The sequence below is a fragment of the Sphaerodactylus townsendi genome, linkage group LG01 (genome assembly GCF_021028975.2).
Source record: "Sphaerodactylus townsendi isolate TG3544 linkage group LG01, MPM_Stown_v2.3, whole genome shotgun sequence".
Taxonomy (NCBI): Eukaryota; Metazoa; Chordata; class Lepidosauria; order Squamata; family Sphaerodactylidae; genus Sphaerodactylus; species Sphaerodactylus townsendi.
The window spans coordinates 177,588,131-177,607,357 of record NC_059425.1 but is presented as its reverse complement, the minus strand read 5'-3'; the positions used below and the strand labels follow the sequence as shown (position 1 = coordinate 177,607,357).

Sequence of the window (19,227 nt, the reverse complement as noted above, 5' to 3'; positions counted from 1 at the left end):
GTGGTTTATAAGCTCTTTCCCTTCCTCTCCCCACAACAGTCACCTTGTGAGGTAGATGGGGGTGAGAGAGTTCCAAAGAACTATGACTAGCCCAAGATCACCCAGCAGGAATGTAGGAGTGTGGAAACACATCTGGTTCACCAGATAAGCCTCTGCCACTCAGGTGGAGGAGTGGGGAATCAACCCCCGTTCTCCAGATTAGAATCCACCTGCTCTTAACCACTACCCCATGCTGGCTCTCACACAATGCCAACTGATAACGAAAAAAGCCAACAGGTGGTGGAGAAACAAGCATGGGCAAATAATCAAATGACTCAAGCAGAGGATTTCAACTGAGACTAGCCACTCCAGCCTCCCCCTGAAAAGAGCAAGATCTCAACGTTTCAGCGGCCATGGTTGGAAGCATATGTACAAACTGCAGAATAAGCAGGACTTTGACACAGGTTGACGAAAACCACATTCCAATCGGCTCTAATCAGAGTGAATGCCTGCAGGCTACATTTAGCCAGCACAAGATTGGCCAGGTTATCGGATAGTTTCTGTTTGCTGTCGGGGTAGCTAGAAATACACCTCATCCTCTGTTTGCCTTTAGGGATATAATTAACAAGTGTAATGTTTGGTTTGTAGGATGGGTTGCCCTGAGGGTTTATTTTAAAGGGCTGGACCTTTTTCCACAGGCACAGTAATGAACATGGCTCTTGCGGTACCATTCACCAATAAATGGAATGGTAGAAGAATGGGATGCCAGTTATCTTAGCAGGGACTTGGCCAGGATGGACTGAAGAGAATTGACTGTCCTTGGCAGCTTTAGACCTGGATTAGACATTTAACCTAGAAAGTTCAGGGGAAGGAGCGCCGCAATCATGAATGGATTCAGGCAATCTAAAATCTTCTGTCCAATTTGATTTTCATCAGCAGAAGCTATAAAATATAAAACCGCACTCAGATGCTCTATTTGTTTTTTAACAAAGCTGTATCAAGCCTCTGGGGTTAAAGAAGAAGAAGAAGAAGAAGAAGAAGAAGAAGAAGAAGAAGAAGAAGAAGAAGAAGAAGAAGAAGAGGAGGAGGAGGAGGAGGAGGAGGAGGAGGAGGAGGAGGAGGAGTTTGGATTTATATCCCCCCTTTTCTCTCCTGCAGGAGACTCAAAGGGTGACAATCTTCCTTGCCCTTCCCCTCACAACAAACACCCCCTGTGAGGTAGGTGGAGGCTTTCGAGAGAGTCTCCGAGAAGCTGTGACTAGCCCAAGGTCACCCAGCTGGCGTGTGTGGGAGTGTACAGGCTAATCTGAATTCCCCAGATAAGCCTCCACAGCTCAGGCGGCAGAGCTGGGAATCAAACCCGGTTCCTCCAGATTAGATACACGAGCTCTTAACCTCCTACGCCACTGTTGTGTTTAAAAATAAAGCAAAGACCAGTGATAGACCAAGGTCTCCGATCTGATATTTCTGGGCATCATACCACTCACCGATAGGTTTCGTGGAATCTGCCAAGTGTGTTACGATAGTGGCTGGGACTGGGGCTACTAGAGATCTGACTGGCTGTGACTCTAGCCCCAAACTCAAAGGATTTCCCAGTCTGGAATTAGCAATCCCAGGGGCAGCTTTTTATGTTACCACTCCTTCCAGCAATTAAAACATAGGGCAGAAAGAAAAGGTCCCTGAACAAACACCAGACAAAACAAAAAAAAATGTCTTCACCTGCTGAAAACAGTGATAGAAGAGGACAGGCAAATATCTTTAGGGAGGGAGTCCAACAATTTTAGTGCCACAACCAAAAAGGCTCTGTCTTGGGTTTTTATTTGTTCATCTAAAACCTTTATTAGTCACCCTTTTCCGTTGTGGAACTCAAGCAGCCTACTGTGTATAAATAAATATGCAATATTAAGTAAACACATTAAGTAAAATAGATTTTGGGCCCATTACCATCTATGGGCCCACTCTTTTTCTCCCCTTCTGGGAGAGTCTAACAGGAATTGTTGCGGGCACTGTTGTTAGTCGTTTATTAATTGCTGCATTTTAACTTAAATTATTTACAGTCCATTATGTAATTGTTATTTTATGTTGTTCACGTCTCAGAGCCCTTCGGGGGTTGGGCGGTCTATAAGACTGATAAATAAATAAATAAATAAATAAATAAATAAATAAATAAATAAATAAATAAATAAATAAATAAAAAAAAAAAAACAAAAACAGCAGGAGCGCCTGAAGCAGGGCCTTAGAAAATTACCATAGCAGTCAGATAGGTTTGCATGGGAGTAAGTGTTCCTTAAAGTATATTGGTCTCAAACAATATAGAGCTTCAAAGATCAGCACAGATCTTGAACTGGGTCCAGAAACAAACTGGTAGCCAGTGAGGATAGATCAATACTGGAGTGATACGATACCTGCAACTTAATCTTGATACTAAGGAGGCTGGCAGGTACAGAAAGCCTTCCCCCAGACCCTATTGCCTTGGGTTGCCAGGTCTCCCTCTATAATGGGAGATCTCCCGCCGCAAGCTGATGATTTCCACCAGTGACTGTAAAAAAAGAATTTTAAAACTGCCACCGCAGTGATACCGATGTTATTTCCAGGCTGAACTCAGACGTGATGTCATGCCACTCTAGGATTCACTGGCAACTCTATGGTTTTACCACAGAGTTTCCGCTAAATCCTAGATTGGCACACTGTCAATTCTGAGTTTGGTCCAGAAACAGTGCCATGCCATCAGCACTACAGTGCCCTCCCACATCCTTGCCTCCCAGTCTCCCAAATAGTTGCCAACCATTAGCTGCCAACCCTAGGTTAACCTAGAAAGAGGCCGGAAACAACAGTGTGAGTGTCTACCTGTGAAAGTGTGTGCACGCACATGAGTGTTCAGGTTTATCGCTTCTCCTCAGTCATGTGCCTCATTCAGTGTACAAAAGTCGAGCCCTGTTTTTACAGATTGAATGAGGCAAACGCCGTGTACACGTGACAGGGAGGAACTGAGCAACCGTAAATGTCGAACCGTCCATTTGCTTTTGTTTTCTCAGTGTAGATTACGCAGATCGAAATGCACTAAGTTTTATTCTTCAGAATTTCGCCCCCCTACAATCATTTAATTGAAGTGTTGGCATTGTTGAGAGCTGCCACTTTTGTAAGTCACAAGGGAAAGCCTTTCATTTATCTGGTGAATCAGTACAGAATGTTTTCAGAGCCAACATGCAGAAAGAGCCAAAACTAATCCCTGTCATTGTTCATCAAAGCAGTCCACATTCGGGCCCTGATTCAAAATTCCAGCAAATTCTACATGGCATTGCCTGCTTCAGTGGTGAGAGTATGTGGAGCTAGGTTCACCTTGGAACAGTTTCCCTCACACTTCTTGTCAGAAAGCTGCCTTTCTTTGGGCTATCCTAGCAGAACTCCACTCTCTGATTGCAGGAACTGCTGTGGCTCCATCTGCACACATCCTAATGTGACTTTCTCTCCACATGACTGCAGGCAGGCAAACTTCTTTGCTTTCTTGTCAGTAATCACATGCAGTGTGTGTGAGGGAGAAAGCATCTGATATAGTGTCACCAAGTCTGGCGTGGTTAATTCCTAGAGATCTGGGGGGCAGCGCTAGTGGAGGAGAGAATTTGAGGAGGGATTTCACTTAGAATCTGTGATATGAAGAAGAAAAGAAGACGATGAGTTTGGATTTATACCCCACCTTTCTCTCCTGTAAGGAGACTCAAGGTGGCATACAAGCTCCTTTCCCTTTCTCTCCCCACAACAGACACCTTATGAGGTAGGTGGGGCTGAGAGAGTTCCAAAGAACTGTGACTAGTCCAAGTCACCCAGCAGGAATGTAGGAGTGTGGAAACATATCTGGTTCACCAGACAAGCCCCTGCTGCTCAGGTGGAGGAGCGGGGAATCAAACCCAGTTCTCCAGATTAGAATCCACCTGCTTTTAACCACTATGCCACACTGCGTCTGAGAGACTCCACTCTCTGAAGCGGCCATTTTCTCCAGGGGAATTGATCTCTGTTGTCTGGAGATTTGTTGTAATTTCAGGAGAGCCTCAAACCCCACTTGGAGGTTAGGAACTCTAACAAGGTGGCACATGCTACACATCAGGAGTTGACTCTGTAATTGTGGCTGCAGTCACAGACACGACACAGTGATAATGTCCTTCTGGTTCCCATAAATGATTTTCCTTATCATAAATGAGATAATTTATCTAGAGAAACTTCAGTGGGAAATCAATGTGTAGCCAGCGTGGTGTAGTGGTTAAGAGCCGTGGACTCTAATCTGGAGAACTGGGTTTGATTCCCACTCTTCCACATGAGTGGCGGACTCTTATCTGGTGAACTGGATTTGTTTTCCCACTTCTGCACATAAAGCCTGCTGGTTGACATTGTGCTAGTCACAGTTCTTCAGAACTCTCTCAGCCCCCACCTACCTCACAAGGTATCTGTTGTGGGGAGAGGAACAGGAGAAGTTTGTAAGCCACTTTGAGACTCCTTACAATTGAGAAAAGTGGGGTATAAATCCAAACTCTCCTTCTTCTTAATTTCCCTTTGCAGAATAATTTTTCTCTCTTTCTCGCAGTACTAGAACCAGGGAGCATACATTGACAATGCTGGGGGGAAGAATTAGGACTAATAAAAGGAAACACTTCTTCACGCAACGCGTGATTGGTGTTTGGAATATGCTGCCACAGGAGATGGTGATGGCCACTAACCTGGATAGCTTTAAAAGGGGCTTGGACAGATTTATGGAGGAGAAGTCGATCTATGGCTACCAATATTGATCCTCTTTGATCTGAGGTTGCAAATGCCTTAACAGACCAGGTGATCGGGAGCAACAGCCGCAGAAGGCCATTGCTTTCACATCCTGCATGTGAGCTCCCAATGGCACCTGGTGGGCCACTGCGAGTAGCAGAGAGCTGGACTAGGTGGACTCCGGTCTGATCCAGCTGGCTTGTTCTTAAGGGTCAGGGTAACTCCTAGCAGGAGGGATTCATCAATCATAAATCTCAGCATCAACACACGAAGAAAATACCAATAACAGGAGGATTTTTTTGCTGACTATAGTGACCTTGTAGGCTTTTCAAGGCAAAAGACTTCAAAGGTAGTTTGTCATTGCCTGCCTCTGTGTCATGCCCCTGGTATTCCTTGGAGGTCTCCCAACCAAATACTTGCCAGGGTGGAAGCTAAGAGTGTGTGACTGGCCCAAGTTAACGTTAGGGACAGCACAGTATAGTGGTTAAGAGCAATGGACTCTAATCTGGAGAACTGGGTTTGATTCCCCGCTCCTCCCATAAAGCCGGCTGGGTGACCGTGGGCCAGCCACAGAAATCTCTCAGTCCCTACAATGTCAAACCACCAAACATCTCTTGCCTTGAAAACCCTACAGGGTTGTCATAAGTCAGTTCTGCCTTGATGGCACAAACATACCCTGGCATTTGAACCACGACACCACCCTGGCTGGTTTGGGCAGGCCCAATAATGGTCAGGCCCAATTAATTGCTCCACCAGGTGGCAGGTTGGATTCCAAAACATCAGATCACGAGTGGGACAGGAAAGTTATGGGCTGCAGTAGAAGAAAGATGCCAACAACACAGAAATGTAGAAGAGAGACCAGGTCAAGGAACAAGAGAGGCAGAGGACAAGGAGGCGAGAGGTGCCGCGGAAGGTCTAGAGCACCAAGGGAGCAAATTTCATGAGAATCACAATCGGTTTCTGCTGCCAAAGGCTGAAGTTATGAACAGAATGACAAAAATTGGCTGGAATGGAGGAAGAGTCTGGAAAAGCTCTCACAGAGGAAAGGAGATGGCTGGATTTGCCTACGGCCAAAATGGCTCCAGGCCACTAGAGCAGTTCTATAGCTAATTACTGCCTTACAGGAAAATCCAAGTTCAGGTCTAGACAGTGTGTGCGAATCTAGAATGAGAGGAATGCACAGTGTGAACGACATATTCTCTTCACGTTGAAACTGAGCAGCTACATCTGAGGAGACCAATATGGCCTAATTCTGTGCATAAAAGGTAGCTCCTGCTGGACCATTCATGGTGGAATCTGCTCTCCATGGACACAGGAAAATATTTTCCTTCCGATTATGGATACTGTAAAGCCATTAATGTACTCTTTGAAGGAGCCTCCCACTTTGATGATTCACTTTCTGCCTCATCCCTCAAAATAAATAATTTCTTCAACAGGAACAAATTAGCTTCCCACTTTTCTACCCAAGAAATGTACCTCCCCCGCCCCGCCCTTTTATGTCGTTGTTTTAATTTAAGATACAACCCAGCTTTTTAAAAACATTTAGATATTTTTGTTAAACTTAGGACAGGTTGTTCCGTCTGGTAAAAGCCTCCAATCCCATCATGCTAATCGGTTCTTAACTTTACAATAAGAAGTTGTGAACTCCAATCCTGACCCACTGCTTTTTCACACTCTTCCAACCTTCCAGATATTTCACAGAATCCACAATGGATTGACAGTTCATTCCAGCGGTATTCATGCAATTGGGGCAGAGCCAAACCAAAAAGGATCTATTATGAACCCAAATGCCCACAAATTCTGTACCAAGAAAAGTAAAATTCTGGATCGCAGAAAAAAATATAATGTATGTCACCCATTCAGCCCTCCTCAGTTCTACAAATTTAAATGTGAGAGACTTAAGCACAGGTCCAAACTGGCCATTAAGGGCACCACCATAATAATCAAGGCAGGTGTACAACAGGTACTGTCATAAATATTACACCCATGCGTACTCCAACTCACTAGGTGAGTATCATTTCAACATTATCTTTCTTTCACAAATATACAAAAAAATTTTCACTGGTAAGTACACCGTCAGGTATGGCTATAAAACCTCTAGATTAGGTTTTTATTTCGGCAGTCCTTTGTCAAGCCAATCTGAAATGTACAAATACAGGTGTCAATATATAAAAGTCTATCTAATCCTTTCATTTTCATATAATTAACAAAAAACCCAAATAACCCTCCCATATGCACTTACAATCAGTGGTGGGATCCAAAAAATTTAGATTTAAACAGTGGTGTAGCACCAATGGGACTGGGCAGGGCACAACGGGGGCGTGGCCGGGCATTCCGTGGGCGGGGCATTAATAATTTCTCTGTTACTGTAAAAAACTCTTACTGTAAAAAAAAAAGTTCCTAATTTCCAACTGGTATTTTTCTGTCCATAATTTAAACTCATTATAGCAAGTCCTATCGTCCACTGCCAACAGAAACAACTACTTCTCCTCTAATTGACTGCCTGTCAAATACTTAATACTTTCAAATACTTGATTTTGTTTCTAGAAATCAAAAGAAGGATACTTTCCTTATACAAGGAACTTTATCATATTTCTAAAACATGTTTTTAAAACAGCCAACAGGGAGAATTATCCCGTTTTCTACCTTCGCTAACCAGCCACATAGGAAACAACAGGACTTTATGATTTTTGGACCTAATGGAATTTCTAACAGAAAAGCAGACCCAATTAGTAACCCCCTCTCGGCACGCACAAATAATTAGTAACCCACTCTGGGGAACTGGTGAGAACCTGCTGGATCCCACCTCTGCTTACAATTGTTGTACAAAGTATTCTTTTTCTTTACTCCTCTAAATGTATTTGTACATTTCAGATTGGCTTAACAAAGGACTGCCGAAATAAAAACCTAATCTAGAGGTTTTATAGCCATACCTGACGGTGTACTTACCAGTGAAATTTTTTTTTGTATATTTGTGATAGAAAGATAATGTTGAAATGATACTCACCTAGTGAGTTGGAGTATGCATGGGTGTAATATTTGTCAAATTAAGGGCACCAGGCAAAATCCCAATAGCCAATGGTTTGAGGAGCCTGGTCTGGGGGAGGCCCCCCCCCCACACCAGGTGGATGAGAGCTGCTGCCACCACAAACTGGCAGTCTTCAGCGGTTGAGGACAGAGTCCTGGCCAACTTATATAAGGCATGCAAGAACTGATGCTACCTCCATCATGAACCAATAAACCGTCATCCTCTTCAAGGCAGGTATGAGGAGCCACGGCAAGCCTTTGGCCTCTGCCCTGTCCAAGGTGGGCATGTAGGAACAGAGACAGAACACTCACGGGGACCTGTGGGGTCACATGTCCTCAGGCACACGCCAACTGGTCACATGGGGGCGGAGAATCACCCCCCACACCCCTCCCCTCGACACTGTCCCACTAGGCTGCTCCTTCAGTCGGCGGAGCCTATGCTGGCCAAAGGAGCACCTTGGCAGGGCGGGGCTGAGGGGTGCCCGGCGGGGCCCCAGTCAGGTAAGTGGAGCGTTGGAGAGGGGGATCGGGGGCAGAGCAGGTGTTGCCCCCAGGCGTCATTTTCCCCCCTATGCCTCTGTGTAGGAACCTCTATGATCCTTCTCTTCCTCATTCCCTCCTCTTTCTGGGCTGTTCTGGACTCTCAGTCTGCCCCTGCACATGCCTCCACCAATAAAATTAATAGACTTTAAAATGGTTTGATGCAACACTCCACTGTTGGTGAATTTATTTTAATTTTTTTTTAACTGCCATGTATTTATCAGGCATACTAAGACATTTGAGGTCTGTTTCAAATCAAGTCTGCTTTGATCAACGAGAAATTGAAACAAAGGAATGGATACACTGGAAAGACCACTCATTGACATACCATATCAAACAAGCAAATATTCCTTTAAAATTAGCTATAGAAATACATAAAAACGGAGCACGTTAAAAAGAAATACGCTAAATGGACCAAGTGAAAAATGTGTGAAGTGAAATAGTTCTTCATATTAAAATAGAGGGATAGTCAAGGAAGAAGAAGAAGAAGAAGAGTTTAGATTTATATCCCCCCTTTCTCTCCTGCAGGAGACTCAAAGGGGCTGACAATCTCCTTGCCCTTCCCCCCTCACAACAAACACCCTGTGAGGTAGGTGGGGCTGAGAGAGCTCCGAGAAGCTGTGACTAGCCCAAGGTCACCCAGAAGCATACAGGTGGAGGTACAGGCTAATCTGAATTCCCCAGATAAGCCTCCACAGCTCAGGCGGCAGAGCGGGGAATCAAACCCGGTTCCTCCAGATTAGATACACGAGCTCTTAACCTCCTACGCCACTGATGCTCCAAGGGCCCCCATCTGAAGGGAAGCCCTCGAATCCACTCGTAGAAGTAGCGCATGGCTCCGCCGGTGATTTGCACTCCCTGGGGCACTTACCCTGGTGGAGTGGCAATTCTGCTGGTGCGTCACAGTCCCCACCTCCTGAGCACTGGGATTCAGAGCCAGCGGTGCCAGCGACCCAATCCGTCTGTCACCACTGCCAATGTAACAGGGGTGGGCCGGGGGAATGACCAGGGAGGAGCTAACTTTAGTTGGCTCCCTCCTGGCCATTTGTGGCATTGTGCTAGCAGCTGGGAATTCAGATTTACGCCGCCCTTTGGAGCAGAGTAAATTAATTGAGCCCTTTAGAAGCTTCTCGGCAACAGGGAGGCTTTTTCACTCTTGGAGCCTCCCCAAGCCACCGGGAAACCTCTTTGGGGCAGGGGCCGCCTGGTTGCAATCCTGAGAAAGTTGTCCTGGGAATAAATGCCACTGAATAAAATGGGGCTAATTTCTGAGTAGGCCTGCTTTGCTAAGTAGGTCTACTCAGAAGTAAGTAATCTTTAATTCAATGGCATTTACTCCCAGGGAAGTGTTCTCAATATTGCAGTGCAAGTGTCAGAGGTGTAGCTGGTGAAAAATAGATCCCGGGGTGAACTCCGAGTTTTCCAGGTGGGGCCCATGCCCCTGTGCCATGGCCCTTACCTCCTGAGCCTGGAGCGCTGCCTTGCCTCCTTCTGGGCCTGGCAGAAGCCCAGCCAGACTCCTGGGCCAGGGGAAAGCCCCTCCCTGCCTCCCTCCTTGGCCCAGGGCCCAGCTGGGGAGCTACTGAGGGTGGGGCTGCAACCCAGCCAGACTCCCAGGCTGGGGAAAGCCCCTCCCTGCCTCCCTCCCGCCCAGGGACTGTCTGCGGAATGGTTGGGGGCAGGGCTGCAGCCTAGCCAGACTCCTGTGCCAGTCAAAAGTCCCTCCCTGCCTTGGTGCTTTTTTTTAGTCAAGGTCTCTCTTGGCTTAAAAAAAGTGTGGAGGCTGGAGCTCCCCTCCCTCTCAGAGAGGGAGGGGTGCTCCAGCTACCAGCCTTCAACCTCGGCACTTTTCTTCTTTTAAGCCGAGGTCTCTCTTGGCTTTAAAAAAAAAGCTCCGAGGCTAGAGGGGCGCTCCAACCTCTGAGAGGGAGGGGCGCTCCAGCCTCGACTGAGAGTGGGAAGCGGCACAATCACGGCTGGAGCACTCCAGGTGTGGCATTTTGCAGCCCCACGTGACTAATTGGCGTGTGCCTGGGGTACATGTTCCCACATGTCCCCTTGGCAGCTACGCCACTGGCAAGTGTCCAAAGGCAACAACAGTGTCATGGAACAGCACTAACAAAATGCTCTGAAGGGTGGAAAGCTTCATCTCTCTTCAGTTATTTGGTATCGTGCAGCTGGGTACAGGTGTATTCAATGAGATTTAATATGCATTTGTGGTGCAAAGGAATCTGCCTAATAAAAAATTCAGCAGACTTGCAGTTTCAATAAAATCACAGTAATACAAAAAGACAACAAATGCTGTGATGATAGCGAGCAATGTGTATGACCTTTTGACCTTTTCAGTGGCTAATTTTTATGCATTTAGAGGCAGTGGGTTTTATGGCATGTGGAAACAACTTAAGCACTGCAAGAACTGAAGACCCTTCTCTAGGCCTCCATAGTCTCTCTATATCCTTCCTTGGGAAGAGCCGAAGTCTAATATCAAAGTACTCACTCTAAACGTTCCTCCTCTTTCTTGCGTAAATCGAAGTCCCGGTGAATCACTTCCCAAACATGTTTGGCCTCCTCATCGGTCAGTTTGGAAAGATCCAGTTTCCTCCCCATCTTTAGAAAGCTAAGTACCTGAAAAATCAGCAACAAAAGTCATGTAATTGCATCAAACAAGTCATAATCGAAGGTTTTATTTCAAAATCCTTTGTTTCAACAGGCTCTTTCCAAGGAAGCTTTTCAGTTTTTTAATACAGATCACAAAATACAGGATGTGAGACCCATAGCACATTCTACACAACGTTCTGGTAACTATGAAATAATTATAATTTTGGTTTTGATCAGTGAAAATGACAGACCTCTATACTCTCCTTGTCATGACATGAACAAGCTCCAGAACTGAAAACTATATTTCAAGCAGTACATACAGATTTTAACTTTCCAGAGCGTTACAGGACAAACTGTAAAACTCATACAGTCTATGCACATATTCTTTTTGCTTTTGTCCGGTCATGATTTCCACTGCAATTTGCATTTGTATGACAGTCAAGACAACATTGCTAGCAATATTTTACCATCTGCGGCAGGCACGGCAACTAGCCCCGTACCTCTCCCATTCTGATCTAGCAACGGTGATCCATGCAACGGTCACTTCCAGGTTAGACTACTGTAACTCGCTCTACGCGGGCTTGCCTTTAGCCATGATCCAGAAATTAAAACTCATTCAGAATGCAGCAGCCAGGCTGCTTACTGGCAGTTCGAGAATTACACCGATCCTATACCATCTGCACTGGCTGCCGATTGAGTTCTGGATTATGTTTAAAGTGTTGGTTTTGACCTTCAAAGCCGTTCGCGGTCTCAGACCTGCATACCTGAGGGACCGCCTCTCCCCATATTGCCCCGGTAGGCCCCTCCGCTCCTCGGAGGAGGACCTACTCGTGATCCCTGGCCCAAAAATGATCAGGCTGGCCTCGACGAGGGGCAAGGCCTTTTCAGCCCTGGTCCCTACCTGGTGGAACAGGCTCCCTAGGGAGTTCAGGGCCCTGCAGGACTTACAGAGTTTCCGCAGGGCCTGCAAGACGGACCTGTTCCGCCAGGCGTTTGGCCAGCCTGGTTAAAAATACATCTACCATGTCATCTGGCCTCCCATGGGCACAAGGGGGGGAGGGGGGTAGCTAGACACCGTCCACATTTTTAATGGGTTCTGTTTTTATGTAATTGGTATTTAAATTATGTTTTAATGTATGTTTTAACCTGTTGTAAACCATCCTGAGCCCTCAGGGGGAGGGCGGTATATAAAACTAATTTAAAAAATATATAAAAGTTGAAGGCAGGAGGAGAAGAGGAAGATCCATGGAGTGATTCTATAAAGGAAGCCATGGTCCTCAGTTTGCAAGACCTGAGCAAGGCTGTTAATGAATTCATTCAAAGTGTTGCCATAAGTTGGAAGTTACTTGAAATCACTTCACACACACACAGAGGCTGATCAGGGATTGAAAAATGATGTCAAACATTAAAAGCTGTGTGATGCCCCTAGCACAAAAACAGATGAGCGTTATTACGTTTTTTGGATTCAGAGAAAGCAATTGACCATGTTGAATAGCCACATTTTACATTATTATTAGGCCAATTCAATCAAGGTTGGAAATTTAAAGAATGGCTTTCTACAATTCATGACAGATCCACAGCTCAGGTTTTGATCAGTGGACAACTATCTGTTGCTTTCCCTTTTATAGAGTCACATGACAAAGATAATACTTTTAGCACTGTTTATAGAACCATTTGCAATCTCTGTGAGAAGAGACAAATATACTAAATTTCACATTTGGCTCAACAGGAAGTAAAGGCATCTCTTGAATAGATGTAGCATTATTATTATTCCCCCACCCCCCCCCCCCCCCACCCCCCCCCCCCCCCACCCCCCCCCCCCCCCACCCCCCCCCCCCCCCACCCCCCCCCCCCCCCACCCCCCCCCCCCCCCACCCCCCCCCCCCCCCACCCCCCCCCCCCCCCACCCCCCCCCCCCCCCACCCCCCCCCCCCCCCACCCCCCCCCCCCCCCACCCCCCCCCCCCCCCACCCCCCCCCCCCCCCACCCCCCCCCCCCCCCACCCCCCCCCCCCCCCACCCCCCCCCCCCCCCACCCCCCCCCCCCCCCACCCCCCCCCCCCCCCACCCCCCCCCCCCCCCACCCCCCCCCCCCCCCACCCCCCCCCCCCCCCACCCCCCCCCCCCCCCACCCCCCCCCCCCCCCACCCCCCCCCCCCCCCACCCCCCCCCCCCCCCACCCCCCCCCCCCCCCACCCCCCCCCCCCCCCACCCCCCCCCCCCCCCACCCCCCCCCCCCCCCACCCCCCCCCCCCCCCACCCCCCCCCCCCCCCACCCCCCCCCCCCCCCACCCCCCCCCCCCCCCACCCCCCCCCCCCCCCACCCCCCCCCCCCCCCACCCCCCCCCCCCCCCACCCCCCCCCCCCCCCACCCCCCCCCCCCCCCACCCCCCCCCCCCCCCACCCCCCCCCCCCCCCACCCCCCCCCCCCCCCACCCCCCCCCCCCCCCACCCCCCCCCCCCCCCACCCCCCCCCCCCCCCACCCCCCCCCCCCCCCACCCCCCCCCCCCCCCACCCCCCCCCCCCCCCACCCCCCCCCCCCCCCACCCCCCCCCCCCCCCACCCCCCCCCCCCCCCACCCCCCCCCCCCCCCACCCCCCCCCCCCCCCACCCCCCCCCCCCCCCACCCCCCCCCCCCCCCACCCCCCCCCCCCCCCACCCCCCCCCCCCCCCACCCCCCCCCCCCCCCACCCCCCCCCCCCCCCACCCCCCCCCCCCCCCACCCCCCCCCCCCCCCACCCCCCCCCCCCCCCACCCCCCCCCCCCCCCACCCCCCCCCCCCCCCACCCCCCCCCCCCCCCACCCCCCCCCCCCCCCACCCCCCCCCCCCCCCACCCCCCCCCCCCCCCACCCCCCCCCCCCCCCACCCCCCCCCCCCCCCACCCCCCCCCCCCCCCACCCCCCCCCCCCCCCACCCCCCCCCCCCCCCACCCCCCCCCCCCCCCACCCCCCCCCCCCCCCACCCCCCCCCCCCCCCACCCCCCCCCCCCCCCACCCCCCCCCCCCCCCACCCCCCCCCCCCCCCACCCCCCCCCCCCCCCACCCCCCCCCCCCCCCACCCCCCCCCCCCCCCACCCCCCCCCCCCCCCACCCCCCCCCCCCCCCACCCCCCCCCCCCCCCACCCCCCCCCCCCCCCACCCCCCCCCCCCCCCACCCCCCCCCCCCCCCACCCCCCCCCCCCCCCACCCCCCCCCCCCCCCACCCCCCCCCCCCCCCACCCCCCCCCCCCCCCACCCCCCCCCCCCCCCACCCCCCCCCCCCCCCACCCCCCCCCCCCCCCACCCCCCCCCCCCCCCACCCCCCCCCCCCCCCACCCCCCCCCCCCCCCACCCCCCCCCCCCCCCACCCCCCCCCCCCCCCACCCCCCCCCCCCCCCACCCCCCCCCCCCCCCACCCCCCCCCCCCCCCACCCCCCCCCCCCCCCACCCCCCCCCCCCCCCACCCCCCCCCCCCCCCACCCCCCCCCCCCCCCACCCCCCCCCCCCCCCACCCCCCCCCCCCCCCACCCCCCCCCCCCCCCACCCCCCCCCCCCCCCACCCCCCCCCCCCCCCACCCCCCCCCCCCCCCACCCCCCCCCCCCCCCACCCCCCCCCCCCCCCACCCCCCCCCCCCCCCACCCCCCCCCCCCCCCACCCCCCCCCCCCCCCACCCCCCCCCCCCCCCACCCCCCCCCCCCCCCACCCCCCCCCCCCCCCACCCCCCCCCCCCCCCACCCCCCCCCCCCCCCACCCCCCCCCCCCCCCACCCCCCCCCCCCCCCACCCCCCCCCCCCCCCACCCCCCCCCCCCCCCACCCCCCCCCCCCCCCACCCCCCCCCCCCCCCACCCCCCCCCCCCCCCACCCCCCCCCCCCCCCACCCCCCCCCCCCCCCACCCCCCCCCCCCCCCACCCCCCCCCCCCCCCACCCCCCCCCCCCCCCACCCCCCCCCCCCCCCACCCCCCCCCCCCCCCACCCCCCCCCCCCCCCACCCCCCCCCCCCCCCACCCCCCCCCCCCCCCACCCCCCCCCCCCCCCACCCCCCCCCCCCCCCACCCCCCCCCCCCCCCACCCCCCCCCCCCCCCACCCCCCCCCCCCCCCACCCCCCCCCCCCCCCACCCCCCCCCCCCCCCACCCCCCCCCCCCCCCACCCCCCCCCCCCCCCACCCCCCCCCCCCCCCACCCCCCCCCCCCCCCACCCCCCCCCCCCCCCACCCCCCCCCCCCCCCACCCCCCCCCCCCCCCACCCCCCCCCCCCCCCACCCCCCCCCCCCCCCACCCCCCCCCCCCCCCACCCCCCCCCCCCCCCACCCCCCCCCCCCCCCACCCCCCCCCCCCCCCACCCCCCCCCCCCCCCACCCCCCCCCCCCCCCACCCCCCCCCCCCCCCACCCCCCCCCCCCCCCACCCCCCCCCCCCCCCACCCCCCCCCCCCCCCACCCCCCCCCCCCCCCACCCCCCCCCCCCCCCACCCCCCCCCCCCCCCACCCCCCCCCCCCCCCACCCCCCCCCCCCCCCACCCCCCCCCCCCCCCACCCCCCCCCCCCCCCACCCCCCCCCCCCCCCACCCCCCCCCCCCCCCACCCCCCCCCCCCCCCACCCCCCCCCCCCCCCACCCCCCCCCCCCCCCACCCCCCCCCCCCCCCACCCCCCCCCCCCCCCACCCCCCCCCCCCCCCACCCCCCCCCCCCCCCACCCCCCCCCCCCCCCACCCCCCCCCCCCCCCACCCCCCCCCCCCCCCACCCCCCCCCCCCCCCACCCCCCCCCCCCCCCACCCCCCCCCCCCCCCACCCCCCCCCCCCCCCACCCCCCCCCCCCCCCACCCCCCCCCCCCCCCACCCCCCCCCCCCCCCACCCCCCCCCCCCCCCACCCCCCCCCCCCCCCACCCCCCCCCCCCCCCACCCCCCCCCCCCCCCACCCCCCCCCCCCCCCACCCCCCCCCCCCCCCACCCCCCCCCCCCCCCACCCCCCCCCCCCCCCACCCCCCCCCCCCCCCACCCCCCCCCCCCCCCACCCCCCCCCCCCCCCACCCCCCCCCCCCCCCACCCCCCCCCCCCCCCACCCCCCCCCCCCCCCACCCCCCCCCCCCCCCACCCCCCCCCCCCCCCACCCCCCCCCCCCCCCACCCCCCCCCCCCCCCACCCCCCCCCCCCCCCACCCCCCCCCCCCCCCACCCCCCCCCCCCCCCACCCCCCCCCCCCCCCACCCCCCCCCCCCCCCACCCCCCCCCCCCCCCACCCCCCCCCCCCCCCACCCCCCCCCCCCCCCACCCCCCCCCCCCCCCACCCCCCCCCCCCCCCACCCCCCCCCCCCCCCACCCCCCCCCCCCCCCACCCCCCCCCCCCCCCACCCCCCCCCCCCCCCACCCCCCCCCCCCCCCACCCCCCCCCCCCCCCACCCCCCCCCCCCCCCACCCCCCCCCCCCCCCACCCCCCCCCCCCCCCACCCCCCCCCCCCCCCACCCCCCCCCCCCCCCACCCCCCCCCCCCCCCACCCCCCCCCCCCCCCACCCCCCCCCCCCCCCACCCCCCCCCCCCCCCACCCCCCCCCCCCCCCACCCCCCCCCCCCCCCACCCCCCCCCCCCCCCACCCCCCCCCCCCCCCACCCCCCCCCCCCCCCACCCCCCCCCCCCCCCACCCCCCCCCCCCCCCACCCCCCCCCCCCCCCACCCCCCCCCCCCCCCACCCCCCCCCCCCCCCACCCCCCCCCCCCCCCACCCCCCCCCCCCCCCACCCCCCCCCCCCCCCACCCCCCCCCCCCCCCACCCCCCCCCCCCCCCACCCCCCCCCCCCCCCACCCCCCCCCCCCCCCACCCCCCCCCCCCCCCACCCCCCCCCCCCCCCACCCCCCCCCCCCCCCACCCCCCCCCCCCCCCACCCCCCCCCCCCCCCACCCCCCCCCCCCCCCACCCCCCCCCCCCCCCACCCCCCCCCCCCCCCACCCCCCCCCCCCCCCACCCCCCCCCCCCCCCACCCCCCCCCCCCCCCACCCCCCCCCCCCCCCACCCCCCCCCCCCCCCACCCCCCCCCCCCCCCACCCCCCCCCCCCCCCACCCCCCCCCCCCCCCACCCCCCCCCCCCCCCACCCCCCCCCCCCCCCACCCCCCCCCCCCCCCACCCCCCCCCCCCCCCACCCCCCCCCCCCCCCACCCCCCCCCCCCCCCACCCCCCCCCCCCCCCACCCCCCCCCCCCCCCACCCCCCCCCCCCCCCACCCCCCCCCCCCCCCACCCCCCCCCCCCCCCACCCCCCCCCCCCCCCACCCCCCCCCCCCCCCACCCCCCCCCCCCCCCACCCCCCCCCCCCCCCACCCCCCCCCCCCCCCACCCCCCCCCCCCCCCACCCCCCCCCCCCCCCACCCCCCCCCCCCCCCACCCCCCCCCCCCCCCACCCCCCCCCCCCCCCACCCCCCCCCCCCCCCACCCCCCCCCCCCCCCACCCCCCCCCCCCCCCACCCCCCCCCCCCCCCACCCCCCCCCCCCCCCCCCCCCCCCCCCCCCCACCCCCCCCCCCCCCCACCCCCCCCCCCCCCCACAGCCCCCCCCCCCCCCACCCCCCAACCCCCCCACCCCCCCCCACCCCCACCCCCCCCCCCCCCCCCCCCCCCCCCCCCCCCCCCCCCCCCCCCCCCCCCCCCCCCCCCCCCCGCCGCCCCCCCCCCCCTCCCTCCCCCCCCCTTCCTGCCCCCCCCCCCCCCCCCCCCCCCCCCTTCCCCCCCCCCCCCCCCCCCCCCCCCCCCCCCCCCCCCCCCCCCCCCCTCCCCCCCCCCCCCCCCCACCCCCCCCCCCCCCCACAACTACTACTACTACTACTACTGCTACTACTACTACTACTACTACTACTACTACTACTACTACTACTCTTCTTCTTCTTCTTCTTCTTCTTCTTCTTCTTCTTCTTCTTCTTCTTCTTCTTCTTCTTCTTCTTCTTCAGGGCAAATAGGGAGAGGCGGCCTCACAGGTATGCCGGTCCCAGACTGCTAGGGTTTTAAACATCAGAATTAGATCCTGGAACCAAATCCGGTACATCACCTGGAGCCAACATAGCTGACAGGGTACAAGTCAAATATGCACACACTGCAGTAGATGAGCAACTGGGGAAGGTGTTACAGAGCTGATGTTCCACAGCTGGAAAACTGTGACTCACCTCATGTCTGAAACTGAAGGGACCCTAAATAGGACCAAGAATGATGGCAACAGATGGGCAGGAACATAGGGAAGGAGACAGTCCTTTAGAAAGCCCAATCTCAAAACTTTTATCGTCTTAAAGGTAATAATTTTGAACTGGATCCAGAAACAACTAGAAAACTAGTGAAGTTTTCAGAAGACCAGCAAGATGCGATCTCCATAGCTGGAACCCATCAATAATCTTGCCACAGCATTCTGTATCAACTGCAGTTCACAAACCATCTCCAAAGAGAGCTCCATGTAGAAGATGTTGCTATTATCTAATCTGGGTGAAATAAATCCATGGGTAATCATGGCCAAATTCCTCAACTTCCAAGGGCTGCAGCTAAGAAACCAGCCAAAGCTGGATGAACATACTACACACAACAAAAGAGATCTGTGTCTCTATCTATAGGCCAGAATGTAATTAAACCTCCAAACTGATCATGCAATGGAAATGCAGCTGCATCCCAAAGAGGCTGACAACTAAGTTCTGGGGTAACCACATTATTAACCATAATCATTGACCCTCATCCAGCGTACTACTGCCTCCAAACACTGGTTCAGAAGGTTCACCGTCTCATTTGATCCAGATGAAAAACAGAAACACAGCTGTCACTCCAAACCTCTAAACAACTCCTGCCAGTGGTTTCCTGTAGATGTTGAAGAGCATGGGAGACAGGCCGGGCCCTGTGGAACTAGACAGCATAAACAGTCTGCCAATGACAACTGCCAGAATTGATTAGTCAGGAACCACTGGAATATTTTACACACAGCCAACACAGCTTGTCGGTCCAAAATGCTATCATAGCTGATGGTACTAAAAGCCACCAAGAGATCTACAAGGATCGATGAGAAACAGACTCCAAATTCCTAAAAAATAAAAAAGAGGAAAAGAAGACAATTGTTGGATTGAGGGGAGAAAGGGGGTGATGAAAGGAATTAGGAGAAATTCTCTTAATAATCTTGTGGGACAAATTGTATTGCCTGTTTTGGATAAAAGAAATATCAATGTCTCTTTTAGATTGTAAGGCAGAAAAGCCAGGGGTCAAAAGCCAGGGTTGGCAGGTGAAAAATGCTGCTGTTGCAGAGTAAATGCAACAAATGTCTGGTGTTTATCAAGCTGGAATAGATAAGTTCTATCTTTGAATAGGGTCTGTGTTCTTTGTCTATTTAGACCAATCATCT

At 57.8% G+C, this 19,227-nt stretch overlaps 1 protein-coding gene across 1 annotated transcript in view; it reads right to left on the bottom strand.

Annotated features, from left to right (window-relative positions):
• MLPH (melanophilin) overlaps positions 1 to 19,227 on the bottom strand; it is a 97,080-nt gene that overhangs the window by 65,225 nt on the left and 12,628 nt on the right. Inside the window, exon 2 of the mRNA XM_048506296.1 lies at positions 10,793 to 10,920. Coding sequence (XP_048362253.1) covers positions 10,793 to 10,902 — 110 coding nt within the window. The 5' untranslated portion in view covers positions 10,903 to 10,920. The remainder of the gene's footprint in view (positions 1 to 10,792; positions 10,921 to 19,227) is intronic.